Raw genomic sequence first — 13,825 nt, 5'->3', positions numbered from 1 at the left:
ATCACAGAAGAGTTGCTATCATGTCACAATAAGTAAGCAATAATTTTGCAATTACAGAGTGAATCTGAGACTTTTATTTGTTCTGTTTGTGTGTCTTATATTTGAGAGGGTTGTCACTCAATGCAGAGAAATAAGTAATAAAAAAGAGACCAACGCACTATAGGCTAGTAACAGACTGGCTTTGCTTTGCTAACGGGTAGCTACAGACAGACCCGGTGCTAATACGGCACTGGAACCTTAACGACCGTTATCTACCGCACCGAATATCAACGCGGATTTCTGTGCTTCAGTTCGGTGCAAATAGAGGTTAAAAACCAAGCAAATATCGGCCAAAATAAATCGGCCGACCCGGATTTCAAAAGATCGGTATCGGTATCGGCGTGAAAAAAACCATATCGGTCGACCTCTAATCTTTATCATTTTCAACTAAAGAAGTAAAATAAAAAAAAAGATGTATTTTGGTGTGAAACAAGCGACAAACAAAAAAACCCCAATGAATTTGCTTCATCAGCAGCAAAACAGTAACTCCTGCGACTAAGACTAACATAATAATACAAAAAGGAAATATTTTTTATGTACTGTAATATAAATTTAAAAATTAAAAGAGTTAAAGAAAAGGGAAAAGAAAATAATGAACATACACATAAGAAAATTTTAAAAGAAAAAGTACCAAGAGAAAAAAGAAAAATTATATAGAATAATAAAAATAAAAAAGGTAAAAACTTTTTTTGTTATTTCCTTTCTTTACCTGCAATGACCTGCGTCTGAGCGTAGACGACTTCTTCTGTGGTGCCTGCCTCCCGCTCCTCCAGCTTCTCGCCGATGCAGGCGATCACACCCAGATCGCTCTCCAGAGCATGAGCCACCTGAGGATCAACCACAGACTCAGATCCTTTACCTGATATGTGCAACATGTTACACACAGACAAGTTTTAATTCACCTAAATAATGAACGTAGTAAATGTAGTGGAATTATCTAGCTTCAGACTGCCCGGCTTGACTATAAAGGCAAACAGCTGAAGGGAGCAAACCTCAGATTAATATGTTTGAAGCTGAACATTTGCAGGTGAGGCTGCTGGCATCAGAATAAAATGGACCACAATTTACAGTCAACATACATAAAGGAGTATCTTTTACTGTTTCACAATTCACATCCAGAAGCTAATTTTTTCCTGTAACCACACAAATAATTCTGATGCACAGATTCCATATTCATGTGCAACTTCCTGTTTTTATTTACTCAAATAGTTGTTGTTCCATTTTCCAAAGCTAACGTCTACTGAACATTTTTAGATGAGTGTTTTGAGACTGAACAATGTCCAAACACACGAGTCAGCCAGTGAAAAAACAGCGGGACAAAGTGTCTCACCTTCTGGCCAATCAGCTCGTCACCTTCCCCAAAGACATGACGGCGCTCAGAGTGTCCCAGGACCACCCATTCTGCCCCACAGTCCTTTATCATGGCCGGACTGGAGGGACAGGAAATATGTTAAAGACGCAGAGGATTACATGTCCGTGTGATGTACAAAATCTGACACTTCTTTAATCTGAATTTTGTTTTCATATCTTATTTGGATTTTACATGTTTAAAATTATTAATGTCTTTACATATTTTTCTGTGAATGTGAGGATTTAATTCTATTACGATATCCTAAATTACATAAAGTTATGTGAATATGCATCAGCCTATACAGTAAAATAAATAGGATGCATCATAAATAGTTCACGAGTGTTTTCATTCAGAGACTGTGGGATACCTGATCTCCCCTGTAAACGCTCCCTTGGCCACCTTGTAGCAGTTCTGGGCTGCAACACCTATTCTGGGATCCAGGTTAGACCGAGCAAAGTCCAGGTAGATGGAGGGAGCAGCACACACCACCTCTGAAAATAAGGCCAAAAGTGTACGTTTGCTTTCAAGCTCATCATGACTTTAATTCCATCTATGTCTGAGCTGAGACTTTCTTTCTTTCCTTCCAGTCCAACGTTGATGCTGGTATATACAAAGAAAATATAAAAACTGCAATGTTAAGTGTCAGGATAAGCAGTAGTGGGATAGATCCTTTACTTAAGTAAAAGTATGCACTGTTTGTCTGTGATCTTTGTCATTTCTTTTCTCTTCTTTTAAATATTTGTTATATAGTTTGGGGAGTAGAAGTGATTGAATTAAATCCATCATGATAAGAACTCACAGACAGCTGATCTATGACGGGGCCCCAAGACACTGGGGTCAGAAGCCCAGATACACTGTGTATATATCTGTGGAGTGGAGTAGAAAGTACAAGAAAATTTGTTAAGAACAATTTTGAGGTACTTGTACTTAAGTAGAGTATTTTCTTTCCAGTTACTTTATATTTTTCCCCCACTACAATTATTTGACAGCTTACGTTACTTTTGCAGATTTAGATTATTAACACAAAATATAATTGAATAATATTGATATAAAGCTACCCAGCAGTATACAGTAAGTTATAAATGAGTTCCACCTTTACCAGCTGCAACATTAAAATGATGTACACATTTATGCATCACTACTTCAATAAATAATATAACAAACATGATTCTGAAACTGTGATATTGCTACTTTTACTCAAGTAAAATATCTGAATACTCCTTCCACCACTGGTGGGAGTAAATTGAAAAGTACCTTAAAAGTAAAGTCAAGTACAGTACTTGAGTGTATGTACTTAGTTACTGTCCACCACTGACGTTACACAAACACGTCAGAGGCCTTTATGCGACTCATCCTGATCACGTGACCCCCAATGTCACAGTGTCATTTGAGCAGCAGCATCTTCCCTCTGTCTGTGTGGCCTGATCGATTACTCTTATTTATCTCTGCTCTGCAAACCCTGCTGACAGCTAATCTGCAGGCGGCTGTATATAAACCTGCAGACACGCTAATCTCTCAGTTACCGGTCTGGTCGTGCAGGCTGGCGGTGTTGAGCGTAGTCATCAGTTCTCCCAGACTCTCCTTGTCCCCGTTCATCTTCCAGTTTCCTCCCACGAAGAACCTCCGGAGCGCCATGACCGGCTGATGGTGGCAGGTACCCGGTGAGGAGAAGTGAAGCTTGAGGTCTCGGAGGATCAGTTCAGCTGCAGGATGACTCTGGCTGCTGTGTACGTCAGGTGCTGTCGGAAATATCAAAACCCAACACCGGCCAACGTCCCTCTTCTTCTTGTTCAGAGTTAAACAGCTTTATGGTGCATTACCGCCACCTGTTGTTGAAATGTTGTCCTCTACGAAGGATGAAATCTCCCTCTGCACTGACAGTGATTTGTTCTTTACTTTAGTATTTTCCTTTTTGTACTTGAAACTTCCACTTCACCATATTTCTGAAAGAATACTACTTTTGACTCCACTACATTTATTTGATGTAGTTACTAGTTACTAGTCATAAATGATTCATGAAAATAAAAGTCAACACTTTAATGGCCCCACCCACTCCTAAATCAATGGAAATTCTCTTATTATCATCAATATAACGCATTTCTTACTTACTTTGGGCATAAACACAATGATTGATGATTGTCAGTCGACCACAGGTTTTTATTTATGAGCCTCCACCAAATGGTTGAGCTTTACAGTAAATATGCCCTTGTAACAGTATGCATAGGTTAGATTTGACCCCATTAAAGTGAAATAAAAGAACATTTTAATTACACATCTGATTACTAGGTAAAACCCAAGAAAAAAGATTTTACATTTTTTAAAACAATATATATAATAGAAATGCTTGATGGTCACAGAAAAATGTATTATTTTGTGCACTTTGTTTTCCGTGTATGTTAATGATCTGTTGTTGCTCTGAGGAAGTCAACAGTGATAGAAAGTACATTTACTCAATTACTGTACTTAAGTACACAGTATTGAGTTACTTGTATTTCCATTATCTGCTACTTTATATTTTTTTCACATCTTTAGTTACAGTTTCTTTGCAGATTCAGATTTATAATACAAAATATTACCAACAAATACATTATGATGCACTAATATTGGTCTCTGGGAAGAAATTCACAAACTACTAAGCTGTATATAAAGTAATCAACACGAGCTCCACATTAAACAATAAAGTGATGAACACATTAGTGCGTCAATAATATGAATCCAGTAACATAAATGGTCCATTCTGCAGAATGAGTATTTTGGTACTTTAAGTATATTTTAATAATACTTTTGTACTTTCACCTAAGTAAAATTTTAAACCTAAATGCTATTGTCAAAACCTTCTCCTCACCTTTGGTGGGCAAATACTGCATTTATTTATAATTAATATTTGTTTGGCATAAAATAGACACATTTACAACATTTAACATATATAATAACCTAAAAATACTGAAATCAGTTAATAAAATATCCAGCAATTGTTAGATTTTGTCACAAACTTCCAGGATGCTGAAATCTCTCAAATCACAGAATGATGTATGATGTTTCTCTTTTATTACAATTTGCATGATGTTCCAACTCTGACAGAATAAAATACTAGAAAAAATCCAAAAGATAAATCGTAAACATGAGGTTTTGGTGTCCATCCCATAGAATGACAAAGTGCATCAACATTTGTATGTCCCCCCTGATGTTGTGTACAGGTGTGAGTCATGTTGCTGATATGAGCTGACCTAACAAATGAAACTTCCCTCCAGACTCACTTGTCCTCCAGAGCTCAACAGCTGCAACAGCAGGGGCACATTTTATTTTTTACTTGAACGTGTAGAAAATAAATTATCATGAATGTAATTCTTTCTAGTCAAGGTACACACTAGCACACACAAACAGGTGGACTCTGACATGGTGGTAATGCAGAATTCTATGTTTATTAGAAAGATTTTCAACAAACATTTGTCTTTTTACAGAGGAACTGCACAAATGTAAATATACTACAAAATGCAGCTGAACCCAGTGGAGTAAAATAAAGTTTACAGGTCTTTACAGAGTGTTTCATAGTTCCGACCGCCAACCTCAAACCTTTATTCGTCTGTGTACATCATCAGATTAACACAGTGAGACGGGGAAACAGCAGCGGCCGTCTTGGCTCAAAGTCTGCTGATTGTTAGCAGGCGACCAAATATGGCAGCTCTACCATACACATAAACTCAGGATTTATGCAGCCCCCCCAAAAAAAACAAAAAAAAAACACACTGTACATCAACTCTCCATCCTAAAACTATAAAATACAAATATATTGATATCAGTATTTCATCTAAAGAAGTGCCGGGCTCTTTTACAGGTCCAAGACAATAAAAATAAATCTGTAATCCTACAGCATTCTTTTCAATATTTAAGTGTTCTTTCTTTTTTTATGGTCAAAAATCTATGCGTTTAATTGACATTCTCAGTTAGAGCTTCTTTTCTGCTCGTTATCTTTTTGAATAATGTGCTATTTTTCTGAGTTTTTTAGTGTTCATCTCAACAACAATAAACCTCCCTTGTACATACAGCGTGATGCATCGTGCACTGTTTACCTGATGCCATTTATACAACGTGACTCACTCGCAACCTCTCATATTTTGCATTCATGAATGGGGAAGAAGTAGAAAGAGAGAGTGAAAGAGAGGAAGATCTGTGCCCAAACATCTGCACCAAATATCTTCCAACCTCACTTGTCTCTAGTCCCCACCCCCTCCTCTTCTCCTCCATATCTTCACTCTTTTCCTCCCCCTTTCCACCTCCTCCTCTCCCCTTCTTCCTTTCCCTCTTCCAATGTTTTCCTCTGCCAGGACACCTCAGTTCCACAATTTGAGGAAGCTGTCCCAGGATCCTGTGCAGACGCCCATACCGTCTTCTGGGACGCCGGTACAGCTCACCCTGTTGTCATGGCCGGACAGTACACCTGGAGGAAGTGAGGAGAGGAGAGGAGACATTATTCAAAAGAAAGGAATGAAAGGAAAGGAAAAGAACATAAAGACAGAAAAACAAAGAGGAGAGAAATGGAAACAGATGTGAGGGAATGGAAAGAATGAAAAGAAGGAGGAAAAAAGGGAAAAGAAGAGGAGGGAGCATGGGCAAGAGAGAAGAGTAAAGAAAGGTGAAAAGCAATGAAAAGAACATTGAAAGGGAAGGAGAGGACAGGGAAAAAAACATACAGTGCGTTAGCGCCACCTACCTGTTGCAAGTTATTTAAACTTTTTATGAAACAATGAAAACATAGCAGGTACATAAAGAGTGAGAATTTAATACTTTCATTATTGATGTTTTTCATGATGATTAGCCTTGAAAACATTTTATAATCTCAGCTTCTTTCCTTGTGTTATCTTCAAATCCTGAATATATAAACCCAACTCACCAACTTTCTCTCCCTTCAGTGAGTCCCAAATGTGGCAGTTGAAGTCATCATAGCCGGCAAAGATGAGGCGGCCAGAGTTGGAGAGAGCCACAGACGTGACGCCAGCATTCAGGTTGGTGTCCTGGTAGGTAATCACCTCCTGGTCGGAGCGCAGGTCGTACATCTTGAGGCAGCAGTCGTCGGAGCCTGTGATGATGGCTTTTCCTCCAGGGAAATACTGAGGTGGGGAGAGACGAAGAACGGTGTGTTTTTATTACACCACCGTTCACAAGTTTGTAATTGGTATAAAGGTTATATTATTTCAGGTATGTGTGATGCTTAGTGGGTTCCTCACAGAGATGGCGTTGATGTCGCTGGTGTGTCCTGAGAAGGTCTGCTTGCAGGTTCCTTCCCTCAGGTCCCACAGCTTGGCCAGAGAGTCACAGGCTCCAGAGATGAAGGTATTCATGTCGGCGGAGAGAGCCAGAGACATGCAGTCTCCAATGTGGCTGGTGAAGATGATTTTCTGCTTACCAGTCTCCAGGTCCCACAGACAGCTGGAGAGGACAGGTTAGGAAGTGCGTTATAGATGAAGGAGTTCAAGGAAAAGAAGGAATGAAAGCATCCAGTCTGATTATCTTTGGGTCTGTTTGGTTTGAGTGTGACGTCTTTGGATCAGGGCTCTTTGTTGTGACAATGTCATATCTGGTCCAAAATTTTTAATCTATGAAAACCTTGACTTTCAAGTAATTTAAGACACAAGACCTCTGTTGCTAACCTGCAATACCAGGATTAGTTCAATGTTACTTTTCAGAGCCCTCCTGAGGGACCCAATTGAATGCCAATAAGTAGCTCCATAGCGTTAGCTGTTAGTTGACGCACAGTATCTTATTTCGTATTTCTTCATGTGTTAAATGCATACATTATGTAAAGAGGAAACATGTTGGTGAAGCACTGCTCAGACAAAAAACTGAATTTTCTCAACTAACACCTGGAAATGCAGGAATCAAATGTAGGGTAATGTCTAAAATGTACTATTTTATTCTGCAGCACTGAGTGTGACTGTCTGCTCTCCTTATATTAGAACACTGACTTGACTGCTTCATGCAAGATTGGCTGAATCAAATAATGGTCCCTATCTACGTAGACGGATACCAGAACAGCAGTCTGTCAAATGAGTGCAAAACTTCGGGGATGCCATCATGAAAACAAATAATGTAAAAAATGTAAATAAATAAAAAAAATTTCTCAAAGGACAACACTTATTCACAGAGCAAGTATGTTGCTGTAGCAGACAGTCGTCAATGAAAAACTCACCAGGTGGTGTCACCGGATGCTGTCAAGATCTCAGTGTCACTAAGGAAACGGGAGCAAGACAGGTAACCTGGGTGGGAGAAATAGTTTTTTCAACATCACTTAATTTCTTACTATGCTTTTCTGTGACATGAACTTCATTTTGATGTTTCCCTGAGCACATTTTTTAGCCATTTAGGGAGGCAAAATGGTGCAGGTGCCATCCTCACCTGTGTGTGCGTCCAGCTCCCTGAGGGTCTTGGGGCTGGCAGCCTTGACGTTGTACACTGTGCACATGTTATCCAGACCACCGCTGGCCACCAGGTTACCAGAGGGGGCGAAGGCAACACTCATCACCCAAGCTGACTTTAGTGGGACAGCTACCAACTGGGAAGCAGAAATTTTGTTTCGTTGAAAAACAACCTCCTTCAAATGTTTACATGCATGGCTGCATGTAGCCACTGGTTGCAGATATTTTCTGTCCGGTATCAATATCCTTAAAAATGAACTTTTTGTGGCATAAAATTAAAACCAGTCAATGTTCTCACCATGATTTTATTCCTGACAAGGTAGAAACAGAAGTTAAACCATCTTTGAATACTTTACTCCCCACTGAAATCCAATTATTTGAGGATTAGGAGCTCCTACAGGAAGGCTAAACTACCACAACCTAGGCTAAGTTCAACTCCTTTCACTATCAAAAACATGATAACTCTATTAAATTTAATTCATCAATAAAGTCACATTTCTTGCCACGTACCAAGAGACCTTGTGCAACACTAGCAAGATGTCAGTATGTCTCTGCACCAACACCATAAACTCTGTGTGTAAGACCTTTGTAATACAGACTTAATATAAAACAGGTACTGTGATCTTACCTTGTTCCCTGTGAAGGTGTCCCAGATGAGAAGCTTGCCATCCTGTGATGCACTGACCATTTGCCTGTGAGAGAGAGGACAGAGTCACTGTGTCTGAAGATGACTTAAATCTCCACATATTTTTAAAATGAAGACTTAGTAGAGCCGGTGATACTGAAATCCAGTATTAGTGCGCATCGTTCAGTCTCAGCAATTAACTTTATCTCTTACAGCATGTAGAGGTGCTTTCTGTCATTCTGTCTGTGAGGTAGCTAACGTGGACACGGATAACTGACTCCTGTCTAGGTGGCACCTGAACTGCCTTATCCAGACTAAGGAATGGAGGGAATAGCACTCAACCATTGAGATCATTGAGAAATATTGTGTAATAAGCCCTTTGACATGTCACAGTAGGAAAAGTACAGGTAAATGATTAAAAAATAATAGTTAATTAATTTCAGGGTCCTGGTATTGTGCCTCACTGTCACAACATTTCTAACCTTATAAAGTCTGCGCTTTTTCCTACTAGGACAAGTCAAGTCAAAACCTATGCATCCTCACCTGGAGTCAGCTGCCCAGTGCAGGGAATAGATTTTAGCCAGGTGACCCTTGAGTGTCTTCCTGAGCTTCAGCTGGACTCGGCTTACTGGAGTCGCACTACCTCCTGCTGCTGTCATGCTGCCATCATTCACAGCCTTGCGGGCCGCCTGGTGGCCACACAGGACGTTACATGGTGAGGAGAAAGAAGAAAAGACTTAGGAAGGTAAACAACACTTGGATTGGTTAGGCCCCTAAATTTCCTTCTAACCTGCAGTTTCAAGTTGAGTGAATTATTATATGTTACACAGGCTTGTTTTCATGTTCACCTGTGTGGTTGTAAGTTATTTAAAGGCATGAGGAAAAGTGGTACTACTAGTGAAAGTGATAGCAGCAGTATTAGTACTAGTAATAGTATTTCTATGTTAGTAATAGGGCACAGTTACAGTACTGAGTAGTGAAGGTCAGTAACCGTAGCTACAGCCTAGTCGTACAAGTGGTAGAAAAAACATGCATCTCCAATTTTGCTTATTGGATTTTTCAAGTAAACATAAAAATGTACTATTTCTTTACAGTATGAAAAATATCATACAAATTCTCCTACTTCTTAAGCTAACTAATCCCTTTCATATTGAAATACATTCTTACAAAGGTGAAAACAGTGCTGTTTTTGGTTGTGATCGGACCTCATGATGCTTCCACTGACTTTAGAAACCTTAAACAGGAAATGCTGTATGCGTCACCTGCATGAGGCGCTCACCTCAATCTGTGCACGGAGGCCATCGCACTCCTTTTTCAGTTTGTCCATTTCAGCTTTCTCAGCTGCCATGGCGACGTTTGCTAGGGGATGTTACTGACGGAAAAAGAAACTGTCACTGTGAAAACAGGGAAGGAAAGAAGAAAAAAAAGACAAAATAATTAGTTCACTCTTGCTCTTGGTGAACAGTGATGGATTGGAGTTACTTGCATACACATTATATATTTATACATATACAGCAAATTTGACTTATTGTACAAGTCAGCACAACAACTCCTGAAGCTAGTAATTCCCTTTAGTGAATAATGTGGCTCCAGTTTGATGTAAAACCATTACTGTCAAAACCCTTGTGTTATAGTACATTACAGTTAGACAAAGATCTACTGACCAGGCTGTCCATTTTCTCAGTGACCCTGAAACCTTGATCTGGAACACTGTGCTGTTATGTTACACCATCACGTCTAGAGCGAAGATTAGACACATACCTGACAGGTTTAATCCCTCACTAACCTAAAGTTGTAACAATGTCAGCTCTGACATGATGTACAGAGTCTGAAGGAAGGGACAGATGAGGAAGAATAAAGACATGGAGAGGGAAAAATACTGTACATGGTTGGAACGAAGAAAGAAGGCAAAAGTAAGACTGAAAGGAAAGATTGAGAATGAGAATGAATTAACACATTTTCTGAAGGAGGGAAATCGCTAAAGGAGGGAGAAGGAAGGGAGAGAGTTATGAATAAGTTAGGAAGTGCAGAAGAGAGCTAAATTTTAATTTAGACTTTGCTTTAAATAATGATAATAAGATTATTATAATAATAAGATAAGCTTAACATTTTCAATCACCAATATCACAGTGATGTATTTCTAACATCTAATTTAGTGGAACATTATACTCCTGGTATTAAACGTCCTAATTTTCTTTTCTAACTGACTGGTTCTTTTACTTAAAATCATTTTCATGTCCCAAAAGCCCTGTGTGCAGTGATTCACTGTGCGCATAATACTTTGTAATAGGATACCGACGTCTGACTAATTTCACGCCAGCTACCGTGACTCTGCTCATTGCCAAGTAAACTAAAACACTGCACCTCCAAAAATATAATTGAAAATGAATACAATTCCAAAAATAAAACTGATGGATTGTAGGCAATGCATGGTTGATAAAATGTAAATGAAATTGTGTACAAAACAAGAAATTCACCAATGTCACCGTGGCAAATTGTGATGGGCATTTTCCACTATTTTCTGAGTTTTCATAGACAGAATACTTCACTGGTTAATGCACAAATTGATCAAAAGAATCGTACAAAATGGAAAGTTGCAGCTCCACATATAAGTCTTGCGCAATAAGATCAAGAGATCGTGCAGCACGCGCAGCAGCCCTAACCTGTGACAGGATGCAGGGTGGAGTGTGGAGGGTATAGGGGCAATGGTGGCGGCGGTGGTGGCAGTGGTGGCGGTGGGGTTGCTACAGGGCTGTAAATCCCAGACAGGAGATCTTAAGGGAAGCTTTACTGGTCAAATCTCCTGTCATCCGATTACTGACTGCTCTTTACCTCAGGAACAGAGAAAGAGTGAGGGAGGGTGATATAGATGGGGGGAGATATAGAGGGTCTGTTCTAGGCAAATATCAGCATCTACTGACCTGTTCTCTCAATTGGCAGAAATGATGTTGCATTTGTGCTCCAAAACATAAATGTATCTACTCTCTAGTGAAAATTTTTAAATATGTGTCCCAGGAAGAGGCAAAACCTTGAGATAGCAACTCTAGAAGTACCAAATATGCTGCATACAAAGTGAGCTACGTGAGGTTTGGCCTTGTGAGCAAGATCAGGCTTCAGCTTACTGCTGCCACACCTGAGGCCCCAATCCTCTTTAGCAGCTTCCCTACAATCCAAAGATCACCTTCAAAGGGTTTAAGGAATCATTACACTAGATGCAATCTTACATGGGACTGATACATTATTCTATTACTCGCAAGAAATCAATGCTTTAAGATCCCTTTAAAAATATTCAAAGAGCCTGTTGAGTGCAGTAGTTGTGCAGTAGAAAATCATAAAATCACTGCAAAAGCACAAACGGCAGCTGCAGCTACATTTCATGGTTTGCAGGTGCAGAAAATCCTTAATAGTATACAAATTCCCCATCAATTTCTTATGTTGCACATTGAAGCAAAGTCCACTTCCTGTTTTTCAAATCTCACAAAAGTAAAGATCCACTTCCTTTCTTTAATATCTCCCAAAGTAAGATGATGCAGCTTCAATGCATTTTGCCGCAGCTCCAAATGTTTTCCAACTGCAGAGGAGTCACTTGAAGAGAGTGCAACTAGAGAAGCAGGAAAATTAAAACTCACCTTTCCCACACACAACGTGGTCCCTTCTCCTTTTCTGCACCTGTGCAGCTATTGGTCTCAGACACCTCCGGCTCTCAGTTCCCGTGAGCTTTTTTAGATTCCACAATCCCAGGGTGCACAACCTGCTCGCTGGCTCCGCTGATGCTCTCCCTCGGCAGAGTGCTAGCAGCTTACTTGTGAGAAACTCTCTCTTTCTCTCTCCCTTCCTCCACAGTGAAGAACAGATGAGGATTGGAAGGGATGAAGGAGATAAGGGATGAAGGGATAAAGCTCAAAGATGGAAATAGAGAGGAAAGGAGAGGGAGAGAGAGAGAGACTGGGAGAGGGAGCATGGCGAGAGCAGGCAGGTAAACCGATTGGACGGAGAAAATCAGGTTATGAGGTCAAAAGACAAGAGCAGGTGAAGAAATGAAAGAACAAGGCAGGAAGAGAAAGGGAACAGATGGAGATGAAATGTGAGAATATGAGAGAGAGGAGAAAAGAGATTTTGGATTGGCAATGAAATTATATCTGTTGCACAAAAATTAGGCACTGACAAATGGAAACGGACACATCAGCCATGCACATAGTTAAATATGAAGAATATGCTGTAGTTTTATGCTAGAAGTTTCAGGTGCAAGGAAATCTGCAAACTGGGCACATAAAATTATTTGCAAACCTCTTATTCACAAATCAGAGTCATTTCTGGTTTGGTTCTCAAGATACAGGTACGTCACCATGTGTCCTATGACAACAGAGAGGTGACATTGTGCTCTGACTCCTGGCATTGCATTAAATGTTTTTTGTCAGCATGCAGGAGAGGGGATAGTCTGGGGCGGAGGTTGACAGGGGTGAATTGGTTTGTCAGAGCTCATGAGCTGAGCTCGGTTAATCAGGGTCTAATGGGATATCCGGGGATGGCCAATCTCGTTAGGGAATTAGAACATGGTCATACAAATGTGCGTCACACCTGACACACAGTAAAAGCAGGGACGAATAATGGATTGAGTCAAACGCAAAGTTGTGACTAGAAAATGAGACGTGAACAGTTTGAGATACGTGGTAGCCGCTCTTTTAAATAATAGTTCAAAATAGAAAGAGATGACAGTACCTTATAAAGAATAGGTTAACAAATATTTTAACTTGGACTCATCAAATCTTCTGCACTTTGGAAAAAAATTCTTCTCCCAATTGGCTGTTTGAAATCAAACAAACAGAAACAGGCAAAAACACAGGAGGTCAGCCAATGAGGACAGGACAGGAGGAATGTTTTGCGTTGAGCCATGACAAGAAGGAGAGCTGGTCTTGGTGTTCAATGAGAGATGATCTTGTTCGGTCCGCCTCCTTGACATCCTGTAATCTAACTTGTGGCTTGAGGGGAGATTTCCAGGAAAGCTGAATGGTTGGGAACTCCACTTGAGCAATAATCTGGCATAATATTAATTACATATCCAAGGGTTAGTATTAAAGTCCCTACCCCCACTTATATTTTAACAGACTCTCTGGAAGCAGCTTCGCATGTTGTCTGTGTAACAACTCAGGTACAAAGTGTCTTTAACAGGTGCAGCAACTTCGTGTCAAAAGATCTGAAATGAAAATGAAAATTTATCAGCAACGAATTATATGGATGATAAAAGCTGGCCAGAGTTAAAAAAAAAAAGATAGTGTAAATATAAATAAGTAATCATGATTTCAAACTTTTTTTCAAGCTTTTAATTATTAAGCTTAGAACAAATGTCAGACTCTATATATGCACCCTCTCCTGTAACTTGGTATCAGATTAATACTC

General features: G+C 39.7%; 2 protein-coding genes across 3 annotated transcripts in view; both read right to left on the bottom strand.

The window, feature by feature from the left end:
• The window catches only part of tpi1a (triosephosphate isomerase 1a), a 7,251-nt gene extending 4,093 nt beyond the window's left edge, over window positions 1–3,158 (bottom strand). The window contains exons 1-5 of one of the 2 annotated variants that reach the window (XM_046059590.1): window positions 2,914–3,032; window positions 2,190–2,256; window positions 1,758–1,881; window positions 1,370–1,469; window positions 749–866 (exon numbers count right to left, since the gene is read on the bottom strand). In XM_046059590.1, the coding sequence (XP_045915546.1) occupies window positions 749–866; window positions 1,370–1,462 (211 nt within the window). In that variant the 5' untranslated portion in view covers window positions 1,463–1,469; window positions 1,758–1,881; window positions 2,190–2,256; window positions 2,914–3,032. Of the gene's footprint in view, window positions 1–748; window positions 867–1,369; window positions 1,470–1,757; window positions 1,882–2,189; window positions 2,257–2,913 lie in introns of both variants that reach the window. The other variant, XM_046059589.1, reaches the window with a different exon arrangement.
• A 2,518-nt stretch (window positions 3,159–5,676) lies between these two features.
• On the bottom strand, window positions 5,677–9,776 carry gnb3b (guanine nucleotide binding protein (G protein), beta polypeptide 3b). Its single transcript, XM_046058743.1, has 8 exons — window positions 9,708–9,776; window positions 8,972–9,117; window positions 8,432–8,495; window positions 7,784–7,940; window positions 7,578–7,644; window positions 6,616–6,817; window positions 6,282–6,498; window positions 5,677–5,828 (listed from the first exon to the last, which is right to left on the bottom strand). Exons 1-8 carry the CDS (start codon window positions 9,774–9,776, stop codon window positions 5,722–5,724), a joined length of 1,029 nt encoding a protein of 342 aa, XP_045914699.1. The 3' UTR covers window positions 5,677–5,721.
• Window positions 9,777–13,825: the final 4,049 nt, after the last annotated feature.

Source organism: Micropterus dolomieu, linkage group LG09, assembly GCF_021292245.1.
Source record: "Micropterus dolomieu isolate WLL.071019.BEF.003 ecotype Adirondacks linkage group LG09, ASM2129224v1, whole genome shotgun sequence".
In the NCBI taxonomy this organism is placed as follows: domain Eukaryota; kingdom Metazoa; phylum Chordata; class Actinopteri; order Centrarchiformes; family Centrarchidae; genus Micropterus; species Micropterus dolomieu.
This window is presented reverse-complemented; position numbering and strand designations above follow the sequence as displayed.